Raw genomic sequence first — 27,169 nt, forward strand, 5'->3', positions numbered from 1 at the left:
GGTTAAAACACTGAACAAATTCAGTTAGCTACATACATACAGTAGCTGCTTGTTTTCAACTCCATTAAAACAGCATTTAAAATTAAATTTACAAACTTAATATCGAACATCTTCATCTAACTAACAGATATTAAAAGACAGGTTAAAACATCTTATCTACAACTTTATTATCAGCTAGTTCAAAAATCATATTACAGTCTTTTAGCAACCCTAAACAAAGTTTTTGCTAGTTGATTGAGACTCAAAATCTGTTAACAGATTCATGCTCTTTCTTAAGGAAAAAAAAAAAAAGGAAAAGAAAAAAAAGAAAAAAAAAAGATTACACACAACAATGAAAAACAACCAGGAGAATATCATCCTACTGAATGGTTTATAGACAGTGCTTGCCAATGTCTTTTTTAGTCCGTTTTGTAAAATAATACTAGTGTCAATGTCACGCCAACAGTATAGGGGGAAATACAAGAAATATATGGGAGAAATCATGAGCAGTTATCCCTATAATAGGAAAAAAAAAAAAAAAGGACTATTACTTGTCTTGTTGCTGTTTATGTGGAGACCACAGGCTATGAATTGTCTTTGAGGTGAGGTCACGGGTGAGAAGGACCTTCAATATCTACCATAGGGGTGCTCCCTGTATCCCCCTCTGGCTGACCTTGGCGGTGGTGCCTTCAGGCTGGAGCGGGTTGTGGCCCATTCTTCTGGTGCTATGAACAAGAGAAAGACAATAACATTCACGTGGTTTCACAGTTACCAAAAACAGTCATTTAAGACACAAGAGTTGACCCAGAAAAAGAGAAAAAAAGATCTCAACACTGAAGGCTAAAGCCTTACTATGTTTTCCACATGGTGAGATCATCAAAAAAAGTGTATACTTTGAAATGCAGCCATGTGTAATTAAACTTGCAGGGCGTTCTTCGAAGAAGAGAAAGTTAAAAGTCCTTGGATAATTCCACATTTATTATGTGCAAAATTTTGTGCCACAAAAGAGAAGAGTATCTGTGTAAACCACTCCATATTTTATTCTTTATGCAGGCATCTGAAAGAAAGTGGATATAGGAATCTAGGGGTGCTTAGCCTTTGATTAACTTGAGAAACAACCTGTGAATCTTAAGACACTACAAAACCAAACCAAAAATGACTAATGCCTGTTCTCTGTCTCCCAAACTTAATGATTAGAAAACTACAGGGTGAGACCTGGTGAGACCTGTTTTCCAGTGATCCCCTAGAAGATTCTTAAGTGGTACAGGATGAGATCCTTCTGCTAAACTATCTTGACAAAGTTAGTGACAGTGGAACAGAGTGAATTTAAGCAGTAAAATCAATAAAGAATATGCTCATGTCAGTTTTTACAAGTACTTTGAAAATAAAGAGGTATTACTACACTAAGAAAACTCCTCATTTACCTGTTAATCAGATTTTCCAGTAACTTTGTGTTCTGGAACCTAGCCAAAAAACAACAACAACAACAACAACAACAACAAGAAATAAGATGGCAAGCTTTTGAGTATTGGGGAAAATAGCCTTTGTAAAGTCCATGTTCCCAGAAGAGGAATATAGGCCTCCCTCAAAGGGCTGGGGACTTAATACTGGGCTCATGGTTACTTCTGTGTAACTCCTGAAGCTAGGTTATGTGGGTCTTTCAATCCTCATTCAGTTTTCAGTTGAGAGCTGACTTCATGCAAGGAGCTCTGGTGAAAGGAAGTAGGGACATAGAAGGGATTAGTAGAAAGAGACACACTGACATTGACAGCTAATATATAGGATAATGATGGTAATGTACATATCAACTGGAAAGAAACTGCAGATTGAGGCCAACTGATGTAGGGCATGTCCCTACATAGTTCAAGTGACCCTAAGAATATTTTTGTACACAGTTCAGGGAGATTAAGGAAAAGCAGTAAGAAAAATTTAAATTGTACTCACTATACTGTATATAAAACAAAGGAGAGTGATATACAATGTAGAACAAGGATTAAAAGCCTATCAACATAGAAAAAAAAATAGCATTTAAATGTTTTTTGGGGGGGATATTCTTCATCAGAACTTCTTTATTAAAAATGATACCTAATGAAAAATTTATCTTTTCCATTGTTTAAGGTATATGCTTAAGTTTATCTCGGTATTTGATAAGACATAAAATAGAAATGAGAAACTAAATAAAAATGAGAAATATTACATTTTCTCAGAATACAGATCTACTTAGATCATGGGTTGGCCAACTATGGCCACATGTGGCTAGCTGCTTGTTTTTTGTTTTTGTTTTTTTAATAGTTTTATGGAATGCAGTCATGCTTATTTATTTGTATACTGTCTATGACTGTTTTCACTCTACAAAGGCAGAGCTGAGTAATTGTGAGGGAGACCGTACTGTCTGCAAAGCCTAAAATGGATGTGAAGGAGTCTGGGTTTTTACAGAAAGGATTTTCAGACCCCTGCTCTAGATTATGTTGTCTCTTTTGGTTGGATACTGTGGATGTTGGTCTTTCTGATGTGATCTCTTGAGGTCAGAGATCCTTGTGATTTCCTAAGGCTGCCCTAATTTCTCAGTAAGACACTGAAAAATAATTGTATGTATTTATTTTTGGAATTAAATAAAACTTTTTGATGTACTAGAAGGGAAAACCGATTCTGCTTGCAGAACTAGCAAGTGCCTTCTTGGTCTTATGTAATATGAATTTTATACTTTGACTATGAATATCAAGAATATGTCAATGTCCTTATCTGGTAGTGGTAAAATCTAAGCAGTTCTTTTTTAATTTTTTAAGTTTACTTATTTACTTAGAGAGAGAGAGAGCACAAGTAGGGTAGGGGCAGAGAGAGAGAGGGAGGGAGAATTTCAAGCAGGCTCCACACAGTCAGTGAAGAGCCCAATGTGGAGCTTGAACCCACAAACTGTGAGATCATGACCTGAGCTGAGATCAAGAGTCAGATGCTTAACTGACTGGGCCACCCAGGTGCCCCCAACTCTAATCAGTTTTATTAATGCATTTAATAAAAGGAATATAATACGTTTTGCTTCATTCTGTGCTAGAGTGTTAGAGATCCCTGGGTTGGAGCCTATGGGATTCAGAAACTGAGATAATATAAGTTTCAAGTTTTCCCAGTCCTGGATCCTTTGTCAGATGCTTAATGTTCTTGGTAGTTTCTGCAAAATAGTGAAACAACATAAACAGAGTGATAGCAATACCTGCCATAGCTACCTTAGATTTGTCAGAACTTTTAAACTGACATAATCTTGAGAACCGGCCCCAGGGCACATTAAGTATTTAATAAGAACTCATTGATTTAGGTGTACTTGATTTTATCTAAAGTCTAGGGCAGGTAATGTATGGGCTAAAACCTTTCATTTCCTAACTTTTGGCTAATGTTAAAATGGGGAGTGTCGCTATTCACTGTTGTATCCTCAGTGCCTGGAAAAAGCGCCGTGCCTAGCAGGGGTTGAACACAATGAAAGATGGCATGAAAGACAGGATGAATGAATGAATAAACAGAGGATGTATGAGGCACAAAAAGCTCCTAATGACAACCTTACAAACATAATATTTGAGCTGAAGACATTTGATATTAATATGAAAAGCTTTAGAACTAGAAATATTAAATATTTTAGAGTTAAAGTCAGACTTCTTAAGAGGGTCAGGTAGCTAAATAGCAAAAGTATTTCGTGACTGGATTCCATAAAAAATGATAGTAGAATCCCATTACAAAAAAGTATAAAAGCATGTGTCATTGTACAAAAATATGCTCTTTTAATTCTCTGTATGTAAGTTCGTACTGTTCTTTCTTCCTTGCTGAAGTCTAGGAAGGGGAAATACTGTTAGTCTAGGAAAACTGTAACCAAAAAGGCAGCCAAAATGACTTCCTACATAAAGTTTTAGATTTTCTGAGATTCCTTCCCATTAACAGAGGAATCAGGATATATTTCACTTAATTCATGTTCTAGTGAATTGAGATCAGCAAAGGTATTATTTCTATTTGTGCCAAATTTCCTTGGTCCATATTTTTTCTAATATCAGAATGTTTATAGATGGCCAAATGTTTACAATCACCTGATAATACAAGCCAGCCTCTTTTAGTGAAGTTATGTTCTTTGAATCTGGACTGGAGAGCACCGACTCAACTTTATCATCATGTAGTGTGTCATTGAGCCTTACAGAGTCAGCCAGTCCCCTCATTGCCTACCATTGGATTTCTTCACTGCAAGTAACAGAGATAGAAGTGATGCTTAGACATCTAAAGAGATTCTAATGTGAGGCCACCATAGAACCTTGCACATGGAAAAGACCCAAGCATAGGAAGAGACAAATCATTGTAAGGTTTTTATGATGGGAATTCTCTAAAATTTGAAGTATAAAGAAAGGCCCAAGAATAGACTTAGAAATTGCTTGTCTTTCTTTGGGTTCTACTATTCTGCAGACAAGATGGACTTAAAATATTTAGAGATTCATACAAATTTTGGAGTCCTTGCCAGTGGTTTCTATTCCCATGATACGGTCTAGGATGTCATTTTAAATATAACACAGACAATGAAACTTAGAGGTAATCTTTCTTTGTCCTTTTGGAAAATAATAAAGGATGTAAGATGCTCTCAGTATCAGGATCATTGTCATATGAGAAGCACTAGCTAGACTATGGATGTGAATGAGCAATTAGATAACAAATAATTCCTCAGAGAATGTGCAAAATAGCTGCCTAACAAGTTGAAATTACTGGAATGGTTTACCGAATTGGGGATGTGGAAATAGGAAATGAAGATATGAGAAATAGGCTTCAGTGACTTGATCAAATTCCCACCATTTCTAGGCTTACCAATTCAGATTTTAATGTACCATACAGTATATGAAATAAAGAGGGAAGGAGACAAATAAAGCATTCATGAAATAATTTTTTTTTCTTTACTAAAGATCTCCTGTATGCTAGTCATTGTACTGAGCCCTGAGTATGAGGATACTTTAAGGAGCCTTTAGGAGATCACAGGACAAAACTAATATGAAATTTCATAGATTATAATACATTTATAGTTGAAGAGAATGCTGGGGAAGGCCTAGAGGAGTGAGAGCTACTAATTTCCATTATTCAGTTGAACTTGGAATGAGCTCTAACATCTAATCATCTCAAAGAAGTAATTTTCTGAGCAAATATACAGAGTAACTAAAAATTGAGGTACTGTTTAACCTATTTAAGAGAACTCACCTTCTTTGAAGACTTTCTTACGTTAATTATTTTGTATCACCTGACCTTGTTTCTTAAACTGGATTCTAAGATCTAGGAGGGGAGAGCCCTTCTGTTGTGGTAGATACACAGGAAGAACACCGTAAGTATCTGTAAGCTACATTTAAACAGATGATGTTACTAACCAAAAAGGAATTTTAAAATCAATCCTGTAAAATAAGTAAAACAGAATTCTTACAGACACATTGTTAGCAATTAGGGGATAGTGTTGCATATATTTGAAACATATTAATATATCTTTTAAAAATTGCTTCACCTCTGTTCTTTTAATTTAGACTGATTTTTTCCCCAGTTGAGTCAAGTCTTACAGAATTCCATAGAATGCATCTCCATTACATGCTAATAAGCATCGAGGAATATTATACTTTGATAAAGGGGTGTAAATAACCCAGGTAACTCTTCTTGTGCTTTCCATGTTATTCTAGTGACTTCAAAAGCTTCTGCATCTCAAATATTCTGCTTTCAGCAGAATCAGATTTATTAAGTGGTGTGCATTTCTAAATGTGCTCTCATTCCTGCCCTGAGACCACCTAGTTTGGGGAGCATTCAGAGCAGGAAAGAAAAATCTGGATGATATTTAAAGCTACAAAGCTGTGTTCTCTGTTCCAGAGATGCTATCAATATTGAGTTGAGGTTCTTGGTGGGGAAATTGAAGCATTGGAACAAGGCACCAATTTAGGAAAAGTCAGCATCATTTAAGTACCTGGAAAGCAAACTTTTAATGTTTATTTTTACAGAAGTAGGTTTAAAATGCTACCCTCAGAGTACATTAACTTTAGGAATCATTTAGAAAGGATATAGAATATCATGGAGATTATTGAGAGCACCGATTTTATGCTCACAGTTTGCTAGACCCTACATAGCTAGTTGTTTATAGTTCTGATATCTTAAAAAGAACCTAAATTTTTTTAACTCACCACATTAACATACCATACCATACCATAACATAAATAAGGGGTGTCTGGGTGGCTCAGTCGGGTTAAGCATCTGACTCTTGATTTCAGCTCAGATCACGATCCCAGGGTTGTGGGATCGAGCCCCGTGTCGGACTCTGTGCTGACTGGGGAGCCTGTTTAAGATTCTCTCTTACTCTTGTTGTCGCTCTCACTCTCTCTTGCTCTCTCTCAAAATAAAACCAATAACACAACACCAACAACAACACCCCCAAACATCAAAATAAAAATAACTCACCACAACAAAAAGGGAGAGCTCATGCTATTTATTTTTAGTATACTAGAAACCAGTATGTAAAAACCACAAGGAAAGTGGGAAATCTAATTTCTCTTATTACAAACCACTGGTGTCTGGTTTGCCAGTCATATAAGAACATTACAAGGTTGATTAAAATTCACCTGGCTCTAAGCCACTCCATTTGTTGGTCTCAGTTAAATTTCTCATATTTCTCTAAGGCATCTCTTTCTACTTAAAAGCACCTTTCGAATGTATTCTTACATGTTTTGTTATTGCTATTTATTCCCAAAGAGAATATGCTAGATTAGATGTTTTGTTCTTGTAACTCACTATACCAATGTTCATTTTCTTTAATTTTTAAATACCTATCCTTTTAAAAAAATTGAGATATTCCCTGTCATCACATCTTCCAAGGGCCAAATACAGTGTGGGGCATTTTATGTGTATTATTAGCAAATCCTCACAACTTCCTGTAAGGTATGTGCCAACGTTGTCTTCCTTTTAAAGATGAGAAAATTATAGCTCAGAAAGTTTGTCTGGAGGACCCAGAATTTTTATCTATAATCATCTTACCATTTTCTACCACTGCCTTCATCTGAAAGAAGCTCCTGGCTTCCACTCCCTTTCTCCTTTTCTTGCCTAGGAAATAGGACTTCATTTATTCTAATCCCCTTGATTTATTTTATAACTAGTGGTTCCTACAACAAATTATTAGCTAAATGAGTGAGAGCATAGCTTTAATTTTGTTAACAAGAGTGTGGGCTGCTTTAACTGAATTTGTTAAGGTGCAAATCTAGGTGTTCATTCCTCTAACATAGAAAGCATGTCTGCTCTGCCCTGAGCATTTTAAAATATTAATGAAATGTTGGCACCTAATGGTTCAACAATTTTATCTACATAGTTTGTATTGCCACCATGTGTAATCGCAGAGTTTATTGTTCCAAAATACAGAGGGTAAAATATAGTGCAGAAGGGGAAATATGGGTGACCAGCATCTGTTTTCACAGATAAACATAGTGAATTATGTTCTAAGAATTAACTTTGAGTTCACCATCAGTTATGCTCTCAGGAAATTCAGTCAGCTTCTGAGAAGCATTTACAGCTTTTATCACTATTTCAAATTTTTAATTAGATATTCCCTGTTAGAAAAAAGTAACACTTGGAATATTCCATCTAGAGAGTATCAGAGGGCTGGGCCTTTCTAAGCACTCTCTTCTCAACTCCAGAGTTTTGTGATGCACATGGCAGGCACTTGGTAATTATTTATTGAATAAATTAATTCTACTTAAATATTTTACACCTTCATCTGTACCCATAAAAGAAGCCATAGCCTTCCCTCAGATCTCTTCACTTCGAATGGGAGTCTCAGGGCTCTCTAGCCAGATCTGCATTTGAATTCTGGTTCTGCCTCTACTTGAAAGACTTTTTTGGCAGGTGGTAGGTTTCTTAATCTGCATACGGATGATATATTTTAATTGTCACAGACCATTCTGAGCTTGACATGTATATCTAACTGCCTTAGGGGCATCTCCTCAGGTGTTTCAAAGTCATTGTTCCCCAAAACTAAACTCATCTTTTTCTCCAAATACTTAATGCTCTTCCCAAGTTTTGTATTGCAGAGACTGATGCTACCACCTACAACTTGTCTAGTTACTCCTCAAAACCCTTGGCATCCTCTCACCTTTGCTCAGTCAATCTAATCAATCATCAAGCTTTGTCTTTTCTTCCTTAATGTGGATTATTATATTTTCTTCCTTAATATGCATTTAACTCATCCATCTCTTTCCATCCCTACCAACCCTATTCCATGCCAAGCCATTCTCATCTTGGCCCAGAGTGCTCATCTACCTAGTTATCTTTTGGGTCTTTCCATGATTTTAAGTGTGTGTGTGTGTGTGTGTGCGTGTGTGTGTGTGTGTGTGTGTATGTGTGTGTGTGTGTCTACACACACAATATGATGTGATATGTTGTAATATGTTATACATAGGTATATCTTTGTGTGTGTAGTCACACACACACACGCACACACACACACTCCCCTAATGTGTGTATGTGTACATTCCTACTCTTCTTCACCTTCTAGCTAGAGGGACTTTTCTTAGTACAAATGATGAGGCCTGCCTGGCCAATTGCTCTTGAAGCATACTCAAGGTCAAGTCCAAATTCCTTAGCAAGGAATTCCATGCACAGTCTAGCATGATCTGACCCTTGACTTCATTTTAGAGCATTGGAGTTGATGACTTTGATGATCAACTAAAGTACAGGTATTCTACAGTATTCATTGAAAAAAATGTCTTGGGTCTTGAAATACAATGAGTGTTGTTGGTATAGTTAAGATTTTAAACTCTTTTTTTCAAAAGGAAGGTCATCTTGTTGTTGCATGGAAATGGACCAATTAGGGGAAGAAACCAGTAGAACAAACCAATCAAAGGTTTCAAGTGTAAGACACAAACTTTAGATACCTGTTGTATTTCAGCAAATGATTTCATTTTGCTTAATATGTTGAGAAAAAACTTATATTTCCCTTAGCAACTAGTAAATATTTATAGATTAGTTTTTTTATTGCTTATTTTGATTCATCCTAAGAATGATAATGATGATTTCTGGTAGTGATCCCACACGCCAGAGATGGGCTGGGTGTTTTGGGACTTCTTAAAAGCTTCTCTTAGCTACTGGGGAACTTCTCCTAAATACCAATAGTTCCTCGAAAACAGTGCAATTCATTTTAGTCTTTGAAGAAGCTCTTAGGTGAAGTCCCTAAGTGGTTTTTGAAAGCAGGTGTTTTCCATTGCCCACGTGGACCGTGAAACAGATAAGTAAACTGACTCCAAAGTCCATTTGTTGATATAAAAACAAATATGAATTTTTAAAATGTAGTACATACTGAAAATATGCATAGGGGCACCTGGGTGGCTCAGTCAGTTAAGCGTCTGATCAGCTCAGGTCATGATCTCATGGTTCTTGAGTTTAAGCCTCACCCTGGGCCCTGTGCCGACAGCTCAGAGCCTAGAGCCTGCTTCACATTCTTTCTCTCTCATCTTTCTCAAAAATAAACACTAAAAATGAAAAATAGAAGAGAAAAAATATGCAAAATATTCCAAAATGGAAGGTACAGGAAAAAAAAATGGTGGCTGATAATTGGACACAATGTAGAATCTTTTGTGACTTGAGTTTAAAAAATACTTTTACTGTTGTGAAATAAAATCCTGAATCAATCAAAAGTCTGCAGAATTCAGCCACAGACTTTTTTTTGTACATAAGAACATTATGAAAAATAATGGAAGAATGATGATACAAAATACTATTTTATGATTCTCTTCTCTAAGAATTCCAATAATGCCCTCAACTCAGTGAAGAAGGTACACTAGGTAGCATAGCTTCATAGACAAAGAAACTGAATTTGTAACAGTTTTGATTGCCTTATTCCCCTCACATCTGTCATTTCTATACTTGAGAACAGAAATGAGCCCAGAGTATATTCTTAGACCAACACCAAGTTATGGGAGTTACAGAATACCAGGTTTTAAGCTCAGCAAAATGTTGACAGTGACCAGCTCTGACTCTGCTTTCCTCTCAGCATGCCTCTGCCTGCTTTCCTAGGTGGGTGCTCACGTTGTTACCACCACCCCCTCCCTCTGGAAACAAACATTTTGGCTGCCCTTTGTCCCTGGTTACTGTGAAGTTAAGTCTAAACTCCGGAATGTCCTGGAGTGATGGGAAGGTCTTTGTTATCAGTGGTGGCTCCTCAGACCACACAGGATAGTTCATGCTAATGAGATGACTCAGGATGTGGGCTGGTCCCACTTGAAAGACCAACCAGGAGGTTAGAGGATTTGGGCATTAACCAAGTGATATCAGCCCAATCTGGAGAGAAAAGGAGGCAGGAGTTGGAGATGATTCAGGCATTCATGCTGCATCATGGAGCTATAATGAAAACTCTGGGCACTGAGGTTTTCAAGAGCTTGGCAATACCTTGTGTGTTGTTACACATCAGTATGCCAGGAGGGATAGTGCCATCCTGAAGATTTTCAAAGCTTCATATTTGGGATTCACCCAGGCCCTACTCTATGTATCTCTCTTTTTGCCTCCTTCTGCTTTCTTTCCTTTTGCTCCAATAAAATTAATTGTAAGTTACAGCCCTTTCTTTACAGAAGCCCTTTACTTCTGTGAGTCATTCTGGCAAATTATCAAACCCAAGGGGGTAGTGGGAACTCCAAATCTATAGCCAAATGGTCAGAAGAGAGGGTGGTCTAGAGTCTCCCAAATGTATGTCCACAGTTTTGTGGACACTTGTGCCCTTAACTTGTGACATTTGGGCTAACTCTAAGCACTCACCCTAATTTCTTTGTTTGCTCTCCCCAGTCTTCTCAGCAGCCGAATCCTACCTAGCTCTTGGCCCATAACTGGACCTATCCCTGCTGGAATTTCTGAATGCTAATGGCCTCCAGGGGTATCTGTCTATCTTCTGCTGCTATATTCCCCTGATCACAAGGGGATTTCTGGAATCTTTCTGCACAGTTGCCAGGCTCCAGAGAAACTGACCTAAGTGTTCTAGATCCATCCTCCCCCTCCCCTGGCATATCTTGTTACCAGCAGAACTAAAGGTTTGACAAGATCTTCATATGGTTAGGTCATTTACAAAAAGACACTGATATCAATATCAATCAATAATCATAATTATATTCATCAATAATCATATTTTCAACTGGCATACTTTTTTTCAGCATATATATCAGTTCCCACTGAATCATTTAATAAATTATGACATATTTGATAAATGTATGTTACACATTTATTTCAGGACAAGGTGTCCTGGTCTTTTTAAAATTCATATCCTCTTTTAATAAACATAAAAATCTCCCCAAACTGTGGAAATTTATTATAAAGACCCCCTAAGGTGGTAGGCCTCTAGTATATATTTTTTTCTTTGCTAGTGTTATTTCCAAGAAAACGTTTTCCCAGCTTTATATTTTGTATTCTGTACTTTGTGTTTTAAAAACAGCTCGTTTTGTATATTCTAAATAAAAATATGTGTCATATTGAATATACTTTTTGTACACGATCTGTTCACCCCAAGATTCTGACAATAAATCACTCAACTCCTCCCTCCCCATCAGTTAAAATGATTGCCCCATTAACTCAGCAGAAAAGAAAGTGATAAAAGAACTTTCCTATGGCTTGGTTTATTGTCTCAACAAGAGAATTGTTGGGTGCATGTGGGCTATAATTTTTTGTGGACTCTCTATCTGTCGGGTGTATTTTAGACAACGTCAAGTTTAAGATTTAACTGTTCAGCACACCATCGTTCAAAGAAAAGACAAATTCTATTTTCCATTACTTAAACTTACAGCTTTTTTTTTTTTAAAAGGTGAACTGAAAATGCCAGGTCCTATAACACAATATTTACTTTTAAAGTACCCAGTGTTCTAAAGGCAGCCTGTGCATAACTTGTGTGGTGCCTTTAAGGATGCAAGTCCTTGGCACAGTTTTGACCATTCATATTAAGATCATTGGCTACTTTTCATCAAGTTCCCATGTATGTATCTAAAACTTATTCTCAACTTTAGCTTCAGATAGGACCACTGAGACCACTATTCAACTGATGCCCAGTTCTTATGTCCAAAACTGTGATGGAGCTGATCTTGGGTAGTAACTGGACTTTGGTATTTTTTTTCAAGGTTCACCAGGTGATTCTAAAATCTGTAATTAATCTCATAGAATCTCATGCATTGTGAGTTCGAGCTCCACATTGGGGTCTAGGCTGAGGGTGTGGAGCCTGCTTGGGATTCTCTCTCTCTCCCTCTCTCTCTGCCCTGTCCTGTATACTGTCTCTCTCTTTCAAAATAAATAAATAAACGTAAAAAATACTTTAGAAGCGCCATTTCATTAATCTTTTTGGTTAAAAATAGAGTTTAAAAATCTATATTAAAAGTTAAATAGAAAAATAACAGTGGTATTTTTCTCAATAGCCTATCATGTAGCAATTTCAATATTAATAAGTCCTAGGAAAAATAAATTGGTTGTATACATTAGTTTTTAAAATGTCTGGTAAATTCTTGCCCATATTAAGGAACTCATCTTCATTTGTAAAATCAATTTCCTCAAATTTATATTTCCACTTACTCTTAAAAATGGACAGTCTTTGTTCTTGAATCACATGGATGGCATGATTGCCAGTTAGCTTCATTTTCTTTTGCTGTTTTCACAGATTAATCAATTCAGGACTTATTTTCATACTGGGATAATAATCATTCCTGCCTCTGAACACAAAATGGGTTTTGTGTTCTGCAATCGTCTTGAAGTGAGGCACTCAAATACCCTAGAATATAGCACAAAATTCTTTTTGCTTCCATTCATTTCAAGACAGTGTATTAATATTATCCTCCTTGCTTCCACACAGCTGTCATCTTAAATGCCACTAAAGAATGGATGCATAATTAGCTCTTCAGTTCATACATTAAATACATTTTAATAAACAGTTCTTTTCTCTGAGAAGAGAATATTGCCATCCATTCTTAGCTGTCAGTCTCAGAGAGAATTTAGAGAATGTTTCCTATGTGAAACATTGTTTAGCCAAGCTAATCTATGCACTATATTTAAAATGCACCCTTATTGAATTATGAACTATTTAGACTTAACCAAAACAATTATAATGACTCTGATTAGTTAGGAAATATTTTTAAAATGAAGAAACTGATTTGGATTCCTGTAAGTCAAATATTTGTGATCCAAAGTAAATTCAAGTTATCAGAAACCTAATATTTAAATATTAATTTAATAATAATTAAAGATCAATGAAATGTTTAATACACATGAAAACATTAAATATTAAATATAATAAATAATATATGTTGTATTTTAGTACTCACGTTGAAAAGATTTAATATTTAAAATTTTATATTTATAGTGTTACCAGAAAAGAGTTTAATCATTAATATTAAATTGTATGCAAATATCTTAAATAATCTAACTGTGATGAAGTCCAAAAGGATGCATGTTTTTCTCTGAAGTCAACATATTTGCCACTTCAACATGAATTATGGGCCTGAAAGAGACAAATATAATTTTAATCTGGTGATACACACAATTTATGAAGATTCAGAGCGAAGCATCACACTGAATGATTGGATTTTTACTTCCAGTGGTTTATTTCAAATCATTTCTAAAGGAATCCTAAATGAGAGACTCCATCTGTGAGTCTTTTGAATGCAGGATCCAATTATCCTGAAGAACATTCCTTCCTCCTTTCCCAAAGCTGTTTACCACACAGTTCTTTCCACCAACCTGAGCAGGAGAGGCAACTGATTCTGAGCCTCCTCACTTACAGTCCAAATCTGCAGTGTTGCCAGGAAAGTGAGAAGCGGGGCTATTTATCTTATAAAAAATACAGACTTCCCATTGAGATTTAATATCTGTACCAATGATACAATCAAACTGTAACAGAGAGAAATTACTAATTCAGAAAGGAATTGAACAAATCAGTGGAGATGCAAGGTTTAAGTGTTACTGATTTAAGACTGTGCACAACTCATTAAAGGTCAGCTATAAATGGATATGAGTTAATATGTAAGGTATGGAAAATTAATGAAAAAACATCAACCAATCTGTATTTGAGATGAATAGGTCCTCAAATAACTGCTCCACATGCATATTTAAATTTTATCATCTGCCCATTTGGATATGATAGGATGAGCAACCTATCAGCAAGAAACTTGTACTTGAAGCTCCCTTTGTGTAATAAGCTAACACTAAAATCTGGATGTATATAATGCATGTTAACTTATTAATTAGACTTTAAGATTATGATGCTGAGTGCTTACTATTTCTCAGCTTTTGACTTGGCCCTTTTACTATTGTCTATAGAAGATATGAGCGTATGCGAATTCTCAAAATTTAAATCTCATTACTATATGAGATAGTAATAATATGGATAGACTGCAAGTATTTTCTTTATTTCCTGGTTATACAAAAGCAGGATCATTTTCAACTGATCATAGTAGTGGTTAATTCTGATACTGCATGTGAAAGTATATTAAATCGTGCATTTTGTCAAGGTATAATTGTAATGATTCAGAACTGAAAACAAACTTTACTTAGTGATAGGAAAATCTTAAAAGAATTTTTATGAAGTATCCTATTTTGCGTTCTCTTTTTAAATGTGTATCATGAAGGATTAAAAAACTGGCAAAATATATAACAAAAAGTAAAGAATGAATATAGTAGTGTAATTCAGGATGGTTTGAAAATTTCTGTCTTTTTCAAAACTAACTTTCTCTAGTGGAAGTGTATTACTTTTAGAATAAGAAAAAAAAATAACTTATTTGTTAGGTTAATCAGACCTACGTATCTGCTTAGATTTCTGAACACCTGTGGCAAAAAAAACCCCACAAAATTTAGAAAAATAAAATCAATTTCACATGTGCATCATTTAAAACAGAATTGCTTTTGTTCAGAGTCTCTGATCCCCCTTCTGTGGCCTAATGTGTACCACAGATAGGTTGTAGTGAGCTGAGAGGGTTATGGGGTTGTGGAATGGACCTTGGACAGCTTGAATCCTGGCTTGTGAGCAGCTCCTCCTTCAGTTCCACTGCACTGCACACATACCATTTTCTATGAGATCTACACCAGGAAAGAAGGTTGCAACGTATTAGCTAGACTTCTTTGTTTCAGCCCCTGGGATATCACTTCTGACCTCAATAAAATAACTAAACTCTCTCCTGAACAATTATCCTTCTGACATGAAAATCAAGAAGCACTTCCTAAATTAGAATGCATAGAGTGTTGACATACCAACATTTTCAAGCAAAGAATAAAAACACCTTGAATGTGAAGTTTATTCTTGAATTAATGCTTGCTCAATAATGTCACAATATGGCCACAGATCCTAGTGGTCAAGGAAAAAATCATGGCCCTAAACATCAGTCTGTTTTTAGGCACATGTATATACGTAATCTTCAAATGCTAAGAATATGGTCAATTTAGCTGACATTTTAGTTAATAAAATAGGTTAGGTTACTATGTAAAAATTCCTACTTAATAACTTTCTTACTCTGTCCAGTCAAATCCTTTTCTGCCTTTTCTTCATTACTTCATTAAAAAATAATTTATCAACTGTTTCTATGTGCTGAGAATTGGTTATTGGTAAATTGTAATTTGACCCAGGATGAAATCTAGTGCTTTTAGGTAGGTGTAGCTTTTAAAATAAAAGGGGTTGTCTTGAGACTTTGCTGCAGAAGAATCAAATAACCAAGAAAGAATCATGTAAGACCTATAGGTTACAGAGGTGAGTCCCACTCTCCTGACCATGGCCCCCTTCGTGTCCCTTATAAGATCTGAGAAGCAATAGTTTGTGTTCACACATTTTCTCTACTACCTTACATGGTGGTAACATTTTAAAATGTAAATAGCTGAGAAAGAGAAAACCCATCTCCTATTACCCAACTACACCGTCAGATTCATCCCTGCCATTGATTTTACTACATGTAATTCCATAAAATAAAGCTCATAGGTGTGATTTTCTTCAAATTGTGCTAAGTATAAAAAGCAATGACTGTTTTTTGCAATGAAGATTCCATTTTTTAAAAAAGTGATTTATAAATAATAATGTAAGTGTGAAGAGATTGTTCACTACAGTATCTCCAGAATTGAGAACAATGGCTTACACGTGTTAGCCACTAAATAAATATTTGTTACATAAATAATGTTCTCTGATGTTCTCTTGTATCATATGGTTTATAATCTGGTGCATTTTTTAAGTTTATTTATTTAAAGAGAGAGCTCACACAAGCAGGGAGGGGCAGAGGAAGAGACAGAATCCCAAGAGACTCTGTGCTGTCAGCACAGAGCCCAGTGTGGGGCTTGATCCCATGAACTGTGAGATCATGACCTGAAATGAGATCAAGAGTCAGATGCTTGACCGAACAAGGCACCCAGGCACCTCAATATGGCACGAGTTTCTATATGTACCCATGTGTTTCTCAACAGTAAACAGTAGGAACTGAGGAAGGAAAATGTCTATTGTGTACAACATCATGTTCCTACAGCCTGGTGATACCTATATGCACAAAGTTGAATGAATTAAAGAAAGGCCCATGCTGTATCTTATTCATCTATCATCCTTAGTAACTAATTATACAAGGCATATGGCTTGATTCCTATTTGATTAAGAATATGCTTGGAACAATGCAGACTGACTTATTGCTCTGTTGAACTAAGCGAATGCTGTACCAACTGAGCCAGACCTGTGCAAACTTGTCTATCACTTATTTTTTCTGTGAAATAATTTCTGAAAATATGTTTAAGTTATTTTGGAGAATATGCCTGTCTCTCACAGCAGGGAGATTAGGTTCATTTGGTGCTGGAGAAGCTGGAATCCGAGAGAGAGTGAGCCTAGTGCTCATTTTAGACTAATTATTTTCCTGTAAAATGCTGTAGACAACCTTAGATTAGTGGGAGAGCAGCTGGAAGGATTTAGAGAAATCTCACTGAGCTCAATTCCCTTCCTTTAAAACAAAGTCAGGTTTAAAGTAGCAGATCCTGTTCTTTCTCACTAGGTCGACTGAACTCTGCCCCCCACTTCCCAACAACAAAATCAGACGCACTTGAATTCACATTCTTGCTCTGTCATTTGCTAATTGTTTAACTCAGGCAAGTTACTTACTGCTCTGAGCCTTAGTCCCTTATTTATTTGTCAAATGCAGATGGCAACAGGAGTGTGTACCCTGTATGTGTCTAATGGGGATTAGATTATATAGATATACATGTAATGTTGAATGAGGATTATTTCTGTTATCTCTAATCCTCGTTATAAATTGCTCAGTACAGAGACATAATAGGTAGGTACTTCATGTATGGTAGCAGCAATTAATAGCGTTCCAACCACCGATGAGAATATAAAAACCGAAGTCGAGCCTCACGGCTGTACTCTTATATCGGCTTAACCTCTGTTGTTCCGTTTCCTCATTATAAAATGGAGCTCAAAACACTTAATAGTTCAATTTATTATGAAAAAATAAATAAGAAAATATATGTACGTAATCAGCTTATGAATGGCAATCATTGTGGGGGTGCTTTATTTTTCTACTATTTCTGAGCTTGGCCTCATGATTGCCTTAGAGAATTGAGTCTATTTGGTAACTCTAGTTCCAAGGAGGGTGCACTTCCTCCTTTCCTCCTGAGCTCTTGACCTTCCCTTCCGCATCTTTATGGAGCACCGCACCTTCATAATGTGGAGCCCGACACAGAGGCAACATTCATGATCTCTTTTACTGCTCCCCATAAAGAGAAATGGAGAGGCCTTGGTATTATTTCAATAAAAATTGGGGGCTGAAAAAATTACATGAGTGTTTTCAAGGTGGTTAACTGGTGATACTGCATATAGATTTTAAGGGATGAAAAACTACGTTTCAAAAGTGATATACTATATTGATATGTCACAGATACTCAATAAATCTTACTGAATTGAATTACAATTAACTTTAAGTATTTTAATTAAATGGTGTATTTTTTGAAATTAATTATTTTTATAGACTGACATGCTGTTTGATTAATTCTCATGCCAAGAATTATGTGGCACTTTTAAGAACAATGCCTATGCACACTATAAAAAAATAACTTGAAAGCCACATTTTCTGCCCTCAAAAGTTGTAAAATATTTTAACTGTATATTGCCCTGATGATCTTTGTGACAGCAGGAAAGACACAGCATTGTTGTCAAATCAATGAGTCAGACAATGGGCACAGTAGAACATGTAAGACACTATTCAAAATGCTCACTGTTGCTGTTGAAAACGATCTATGATTGTGATTAATTGCTTTTGAAATTTTGATCAAAATTGATCTGTCCAGTTTTCTGGGACTGGCTGTTGGACGTCAGATCTCACCCTGGAATTACATAAATCAATTTAGTCTGGACTTCTGTAAAAACTGGGGGTAGAAAGATAGAAGTAATTTCTGAGTTGTCAGTGACTGATGGATGTTCTGATTTCACAGTTTTAGTAAAGAAAACGTCTTACCGTAGCTGTCATAGGCATCGTCACTTACTCCATGACCGTAGTCATAGTATTCAGGCACACTGCAACAGATTTAGACAGCAATCAATGCTACTGTAATAAGGGGGAATCAACCCAGAAACTCATATGGAATTTGAAAGCAAAATGTGTGCTAAAGTAATATCCCAAGAACCTCTAGCATAAAACACAATCCTAAAAAATACTCTGTAAGACATACAGGTTACTAACAAGGAGCGCTATGATTTTCTCATGCCACCTCAGAACTTTTTTTTATCTCTAACCTCCAATTTTATAAATCAAATTTTCCTTAAAACACAAGTATCATACTTCAAAATTTGTCAAGAGGAAAGTTATAAAGGTCTATTTCCAAGAAAAAGTGCTATGCTATACAAGATGACAATCTGGTCAACTGTATGTGGCTTCTAATTCTGTTACCTTAAGCATCAATTTCATCTTTACTTCCAAACACTGAAATTATATTTATACTCCCCTCTAGCCCTTCAATGGCATGTCCATGAACTTCTCAAATATATAAGCTGTTTATTTTTACTTAATATTTTGCTACATGTTTCTGTGTTTCAATAACTGACAAGAAGGTGTCCTTCCTTCATTTCTTACTCAAGTTACTAACAGGCTTCCCCACTACAGTTGTCCAGTGGTACTTCCACCTTTAAGGTATCATTCTCACTAGCATCCAAGCATTTCATATATCTCTCATTCCCAAAAAAGTCCTCCCTCACCCCCACATCTTCTTCTAGTGACTTGCCCTTTCTCTGTCCCTTTACAGAAAAATTTCTTGAAAAGAGGCAACTGTTCACTCTCTTCACTGCTTTCCACATGCTTTTGAAGATATTCCAATCAGGCTGTTGTCTCCACTGAAACAGCTCTTGTCAATATCCTGACATTTTCAAATCCAGTGGTCAAGACATGGTCCTCATTTTACATTAGCACCATTTAAAACAGTTGGCCATTTACTGTTCCTTTAGCCATTTTAGTTACTTCTGAGATGTCCTCAGAATAAATTACTATATTAATATATTCACATTTATATTTATATTTACATTTATAATTTATGATATATGATATTTCCCCTCAAATAAGCTCCTTCATTTTACATCCTCTGCTTGAATCTTCATTTATAATTTTAAATATTATATAAGATAAATTTATAAATAATGTCAAGATTACTAATTCCTTCTAAGTACAGTAAAACCTTGGACTGCAAGTAACTTGTTCTGCGAGTGTTCCACCAGACAAGCAAACATTTCTAATAAATTTTAACTTGATAAATGAGCGATGTCTTGCAATATGAGTATTACGTGTTGCCAATGTCACATGATCACAACTGAGGCAGTCGTTCTTCTCTTGCTGTGGAATTATGGGTGACTGTCTCCTCTATTCAGATGCTCAGTCTCAGGCCATGGTGTTTGGCAGAAATCAGTGATTTTTCAGAACACTGGAAGGTGCCCAGAAATGACACTAGTGGATTTTTTTGTCACTTCAAAGCACCTATGGGCAGCCCTTTGCTTTTCCATATAAGAGTAAGCTTAGGAATGCTTTGCTTCATTCTAGGTCAGGCTGCCTGCAAATATAGACCCTTTCCTCTGCTGCCTTATTACCAGCTACATTAAATACAGGATATGACAAAAGTTTATTAATACTATACTATAGTCAACATCCGTGTGAGCAGATACAATGGCCCTCATGCACAAAAAGATCCATTGAGCCAGTAGATAGCAGTGATTCTGTTAGTGATAGTGAAAGTTGTCCTACAATAATCTTCTTCTCTCTCATCTCCCTCACACCAGCCACGAAGGTTTTCCAAAGTAAGTGCAGGTTAATTTATTTTTCCTTATATTTTTTATTTTCTTTATTATTTTGTATTATATTACAGTATTATCATTTTTATATGAATATTTTTGGGTTTTGGAATGAATCATCTGAGTTTCCATTATTTCATATGGGGAAATTTGCTTTGAATACAAGTGCTTTGGATTACAAGCATATTATCGGAACTAATTATGCTCACAAACCAAGGTTTTACTCTACCTTGGAATATTCAGATCCTCATTTATGTTTACCTAGGAAGCAACACCTCCATACATAAAATAATCCTCTTCCCCAAGTGTTCAATAAAAAGCAGAGATTTTAATTTAGAGTTCCAGTCTCCTCTAAGAATTTTATTAAATCTATGGGCCACTGGTCCAGTGATGAAGTGTGGCAAGAAAATGGCTTAAGATCAAATACCAAATTATATAATGGCTGAGGGTGGGCCACAGATACCAAAGGGTTAGGTTGAAAGGAGAGATAGGCCTAGAATGTTGTGGTTGTCATTATCCCTCAAGGCAGTCTCGTAGGTCTCATTAAAATAAATAGTTTAGATTTCATTGATAATAAGGAAAGAGAAGCAAAAAAGAAAATACAAGTCTGTGTATTAGAGGTGAAAATGAGAGAGAGAAATTAGGGAGGCAACTGAGAATTCACTTACTCAGTTTTAGTACAAAGTAGTTGGGAAAAAGAGAAGATTACTGAGTGCAGCCTTCATTGCCCAGAATATCTATACACAAATTATCTAGAAAAAATGTATGGTAGTATGTGTTTCTTCCCACCCTTGAGACTATAGAGGTCTAAGGCCATTGGCTAGTGGCTGGATGTTTCTCTCTTCTTTCACATACTTAGCTTAAAAGGGGTGATACAGCCTCATTGAGAACCCTCGTGCATGTGTCACAAATTTCTGAGAGATGTTACATTGATTCCCTGGATGATCAAGAGATGGAAGTCATGAGAATATGATTTAACAGGCAGCATTCCCATTTATATGGATGAAGAGAAAATGAGGGCATCGACAGCAGCTTCTCTTTCCCTTTGTCACAATCATGTTTCCTTGAAAAAACCTGACAATGTTTCGCAAAGTGCTGTATGAAGACCACTAGCTCCAAACTCTGTCTAGTGGCATTATTATGTTTCTCATTGGACTTCAATTTGAATTTTTTAATGTTTATTTATTTAATATTTTGAGAGAGAGAGAGAGAGAGAGAGAGAGAGAGAGAGAGAGAGAGAGAGAGAGAGAGAGAACGAGAACAAATAACCCTTCGCAGTTATCCTGGACAATTTATTTTAAGAAAGTCAAAGATATAAATCTCTTACTCAAAGGTAACTTGTTATGAGACAGAAAAAGTCCACAATCCATTCTTGGATCCATTTGGAGGAAAATCAGTATTTCTTATAGAAATGATACACAGAATACAGAAAAAAAAGTATTTGAACTGAACACTGAAAGCTGCTATTTTCCATTTTCATTGACTGTGTCATCTTGGACAAATCATTTAATCTCTCTGAACTCCAGTTTCTTCACCTTTAATATGGCAATAATAATATTTACCTCAAGTATTAATGAGATAACCTGAGACAGCCCCATGATAAGTGCCTGGTACATATCAGGCACTTAGTAAATATTAATAATGGGTAATTGTCCAATCAATAAAGGCACAGACATAAAGTTCCCCTTTTTCATATTCATAAAGGTTGCAATGCTGATAGAGATTTCATCTTCTTGAAATACTCTGAAACATGAAATAACCATACATGCCCTCTTAAGTTTCAGTTGATGGTATTTAATGTTCACAGGATGAAATATAGGCTGATTATTCATGAGGGAAGTGACATATTTGTTCTGCTCATAGATTAATGATCAAGATAGATGGTCCATATAAGGCATCTAGTGTAGAATTATGATCAGCTTTGCAATGATCTACTTTATAGAAAATGGGTATTTTGAGAGTACAACCTCATGCTCCAAATGAGAGAGAGAAATACATTTAGATATACTTTTGCTTTCTGGATTCAACACTACACATACATTTCTAAAAATGGTCTATTTTTATAGACTCTCTTTAATCATTTTTTTCCAATTCAGCTTGTATTTTTTGCTTACTTTGACCCTTTATTACATAAATGAAGGGTGAGCAATTTTATAACAAAAACATTAATCTTCTGGGGTTTTTTTTGCATGGAATTATCATTAGAACATAGCAATTATTTTCTATAAATAAGACCTTCAAGTGACTGATTAATTAGGCTCAGTGATACATGACATTATTAAATGAGCTGTTACATGCTTTTGGTACAAATACATAGAAGTTATTGAACCCTAGTTAGAAATGGACATAATTCCAACTGTATACACATTAGTTTTTTGGCTGAATCATAATTCATGTATATCAGTAACATTTCAGCTCTGTAAACATCAGTATAATTTCTAATTATTTCAGTACTCTATTCTAGTTGACTTTGAGACTGAATTCATTGGTGCAAACTGCACTATGGCTATGTGTTAATGGTGATTTATATTCTTCCCCATTCAAATTGGAAATGGAATCTCACCTCTATTGCATAATGTTCCAGAACCACTTTTTACTTATTAAAGGATTATTTTCATGTACCAGACTTTGGAAATTTAAATAAATAAAACAAAGTCTGGGGAAAGTATATAAATTAATAACAATGATTCTGTTTTGACAAGTCTTTCTTTATGTGAGGAAACAAAGCCACATTCTTCCAGAAACTCTCAATATTTAACTAAAGTCAGGTGAGGCTGTGTCTCTGTGTACCATCCTTGTGGCATGCTGTGAACTGAATTGTAATTGTGTATTTTCATGTTTCCCTTTTCTCTAATCCCAGACTGTGAGTGGTAATTCTTTAGTATGGCATACAAGTCCCTTTTGTATCTACATTTTAATGACCTATCTAGCCTTTTCCTTATCACTCCCCTGTTACCAAACCCTACACCCTGACATAGTAGAATGTCTCCCAAAATCATGAATCATTTCATCACCCCATTTCCCTGACCATGGTACCCTTCAATCTAGATGGGACTTCCTCTACTTCTTCACTAAAGAAGGTATCCATCATCCTCTTGGGGTCTAACTCAATGGTTGGCTTATTAAAGCATTACCTGGCCTCCCAGGCAAGGTGTTACCCCTTCCCATTTGCCTTGCTGGCATCTTCATGTAGAGCAGCTCTCATTGAATGAGGATTTTCTTTAAATTCTGTCTCTTCCTTTAGCTCAAGGACTCTCAATACCTAGTGTGCATAAGCATCACAAAGACGCAAGACCCCAAGATCTGCAATTTCATTTGCAGGTGTTTCTCATGCAGAAGTCCAGGATCATATTTTGTAAAAATTAAAATTAAAATAAAATAAAACAAACAAAAGACAAAAAAAACCCCAAAAAACAAACTGCACTAATTGTGTATAAATCAACAACCGGGCTATGCCTTTTTAGTTTTGAATATATAGGTGCAAAATAGTGACATTCAATGAATGCTTGTTGAGTAAATGAATAGTTTTAAAATACTACATAATTTCTTTGTGAATAGTTTGTATGCTGCCTGACAGTACAGCCATGTAGATTTGTGGCTATGTTTACAACTATTCAAGCAGAATTTGAATTAGTGGTCAATGTCAATTTAAAGGTTGCTACTGAACTATGTCCTTGGTACTCTGTTTTTCTAAAAAAATTTTTTTGAAAAGTACTTGATAAAGAAATATAAGATGTGCTAAGAAATATAGCTAATATTCTGACTTTCAGAATGAGTATTCAAAAAAGTAGTTCAAAATCAACAATACAAGGACTCAACAACAAGGTGAAATGTCACAGAGATAAATGTACACTTCTGCGTTTAGGTTAAAAAAAAATCAATTGCAAAGATGCAGGCTGGTGTGAGAACTGGCTTGACAGAAGTTCATTTAGGAAGAACCTAGGTTTTCAGTTGAAAACAAATTCAATAAAACCCAATGATATGACAATGGTCAGATGATGTTGAAGTGCTTTAAAATAAGAAGCATTATTATACAGGATGTAATCATGTCACTGCTTTGCACCAGGCAATTCTCCTCTGATGTAACGTATTGAGATCACTGTGCCGCACCTCAGGATGGATACTTGGACAACTGGAGTCATTGGACTCCATACTTGGAGTCAACCGGAGACAACAGTTGAGGAAAACCATTCTATGTGAGTACTGACCTTGGATAGTACATGTTACTGGTACAATAATGTAGCTTAACAAACAATTACAAAACATTAATATCATGCACTAAGAGATAATTGTTTAGGTCGTGTGTTTTTGTTTGGCTAGAGGTTTCCCAGAGGCTGGGATCACTGGGGGCTCTGTTTCAAGCTTGGATAGAACTGGGATTGGACTCCTTGAGGTGCAGACTCCCCATTTCATTCTGGAACCAAGACTAAGGGCCTAATAGCTATCTAGAGAAGTTATTCTGGCAACAGCAAGAGAGCAAGTGGGAAATGCATAGTCCTCTTAATGTGTAGGCTCAGATGTGACATTATTCCATTAGTCAAAGAAAGATACAGGATAATGAGGAGGCAAACACTCTGTCTCTTTTATGAGAGACACTGAAAAATCACAGAGCAAAGGGTGTGAACTTAGGGAGGGTGCGGAATCTTAGCCAAGAATGCATTCTATCACATTCTGGATATTGATAGAGGGACATTATCTTCATAAAGGCTGGTATGTGGACCAAAATGATTTATTATGTGTAGCTTCACAAGCTGATTACTGGTCAATATATATAAATGGAGATTACAGGGGAGAAGATATTACTTCAGTTTAAGAGTTTCCTAATAAGCTGAAGTGTGAGCACCATGGTATTAGTACAAAGTACACAGTCTTTGGAATTGTACACAAATCAGTTTGAACCTTGTCTAGGCCTGGGCAAGGTAAAGATTGGAAACCTAGTTTCTTTGTGATCTGAGGATTAAGCTGTCTACCTCATGTGATAATGTTATGAAATATTCAGTATAGGCCTCTGCATATAGCAGCAGCTCTGTATTATTTTAGAAATGGTCAAGTGTTTCCTGACTAGCCCTTCACACTCCTCTCTTGCTTTTTTCACACATCTATAATTTGGTCTTACTGAATATTATATAATACTAATTCACAATTACTTATAGCACTTGAATTCTAAATCTGAAAACTCTGAACTCCCAATTTTTCTTCAACTGAATGTCGAAATCATTAGGCAACAAAATTCTTATCTAAAATGATTAGCTATTTATAGCTATTTATGTCCTGCCTACTATAGTCACTCATTTATTTCAATACAATGAGATGAATATATATTTTTGGCCCAGATGCAACATATAATTTATGTGTTGTATTACCTTTATAAAATATAATTAGTTCTGAATATGAAACATCTAGTCCACAGTATTGTAACTATGGAATAGTTACATATACCTGTACTTACATATACCATAGTTCACTGTTCTCCTTCTAGCCCCTAGAAAATAGCTCTTTATAAACAGCTTTAATGAAACAGTAAAATAAGGTGTTGAGATTATTATAAAGGGGAATCTAATTATGGGGAATTACTAATGTATGTATCTTATTTTGGCTCTATTCCACATGCATCTGAGATAAATTGTTTCCTTTTCTGAGGTTCTCCAGGGATCTAAAGTGTCCTGTATGTTTTTTTTTTTTCTCTCCCCTACTCTACAGTTTCAAGATCACAAAGTCCATATTTTTCATCTTGACCGTGGGTGTTTCAAGAAAAATACCTCCCTTCTCTCATTACCAGTGTTCAAGTGCAATAAAGTAAGACCGTTTTGTTGTTGTTGTTGTTGTTGTTTGTTTGGTTTTTGTTTTTTTGGTTAATTTAAGTGCAAACTGATTGAAAAACAAAAGACAGCAATGAAAGCACAGGAAGATCATTTAGAAAAAGGATGGAATAGCAACTAATAGAGAACTTGCTGAGCTCAAATGACCAAATCAGGCTGACGCAAAAAAAAGATGATCATAACCGTCACCAAAGATGAATTTGGTTTTGCCAACTGTTAGATATGATAACAACCTCAAACTCTATCCAAAAATCATTCTTTTTGTACATCTGAGTGCTATATCTAGGCTTTCCTGTTCCTTTCCTATCATTTCAGCTAAATGCTCTACCATTCTTGAGTATCTTAGGTCACCTGAAGGACATGTAGTTCTTTAGTAATTAATTATATTCTCATATCTTTGTCTTTGTACATACCTTTGTCTGGCTAAATTTTATTTACCCAGTTAAATCACAGCTTGGCATCAGTTCTTTTTAAGAAAACTTCTGGGGGCGTTTGGGGGACTTGGTTGGTTGAGCGTCCAACTCTTGATTTCGGCTCAGATCATGATCCCAGGGTCATGGGATTGAGCCCCACATCTGGCTCCACACAGAGCACAGAGCCTGCTTAAGATTCTCTCTCTCCCTCTTCCCCTCTCCCCCACTTGCATACGCTCTGTCTCTCTCCCTCCCTCCCTCAAAAAAAAAAAAAAAAAAAAAAGAAGCTTCTGGTACTTTCTTGTAACTGTCTACTTGATGGCTTCCTATGTTCTCTCATATCCTCTGGCACCTCTTTCTAGCATAAGTACTTATCACATGCTACATGTTTATTTGCATGTCTGTCTTCTTCACTAATGGTCTCCAAAGAGTCTACTCCTGGACTTTAGGACATCCTTCATGGACGATATAGTGCCCTCAAATAGCCATTTAAAAAAAAATTATGTTTATTTATTTTTGAAAGAGAGAGAGAGACAGAGACAGAGAGAGACAGAGTGTGAGCAGTAGAAGGGCAGAGAGAGAGGGGGAGACACAGAATCTGAAGCAGGCTCCAGGCTCTAAGCTATCAGCACAGAGCCTGATGTGGGGCTCAAACCCACAGACTGTGAGATCATGACCTGAGCTGA

At 35.9% G+C, this 27,169-nt stretch overlaps 1 protein-coding gene across 2 annotated transcripts in view; it reads right to left on the reverse strand.

Annotated features, from left to right (window-relative positions):
* Positions 1 to 205: 205 nt before the first annotated feature.
* The window catches only part of KHDRBS2 (KH RNA binding domain containing, signal transduction associated 2), a 579,306-nt gene continuing 552,342 nt past the window's right edge, over positions 206 to 27,169 (reverse strand). For both annotated transcript variants that reach the window (XM_042937333.1, XM_042937334.1), the window contains 2 exons: positions 18,435 to 18,493; positions 206 to 704 (listed from right to left, as the gene is read on the reverse strand). In XM_042937333.1, coding sequence (XP_042793267.1) covers positions 607 to 704; positions 18,435 to 18,493 — 157 coding nt within the window. In that variant the 3' untranslated portion in view covers positions 206 to 606. The remainder of the gene's footprint in view (positions 705 to 18,434; positions 18,494 to 27,169) is intronic.

The sequence above is a fragment of the Panthera leo genome, chromosome B2 (assembly GCF_018350215.1).
Source record: "Panthera leo isolate Ple1 chromosome B2, P.leo_Ple1_pat1.1, whole genome shotgun sequence".
NCBI lineage: Eukaryota > Metazoa > Chordata > Mammalia > Carnivora > Felidae > Panthera > Panthera leo.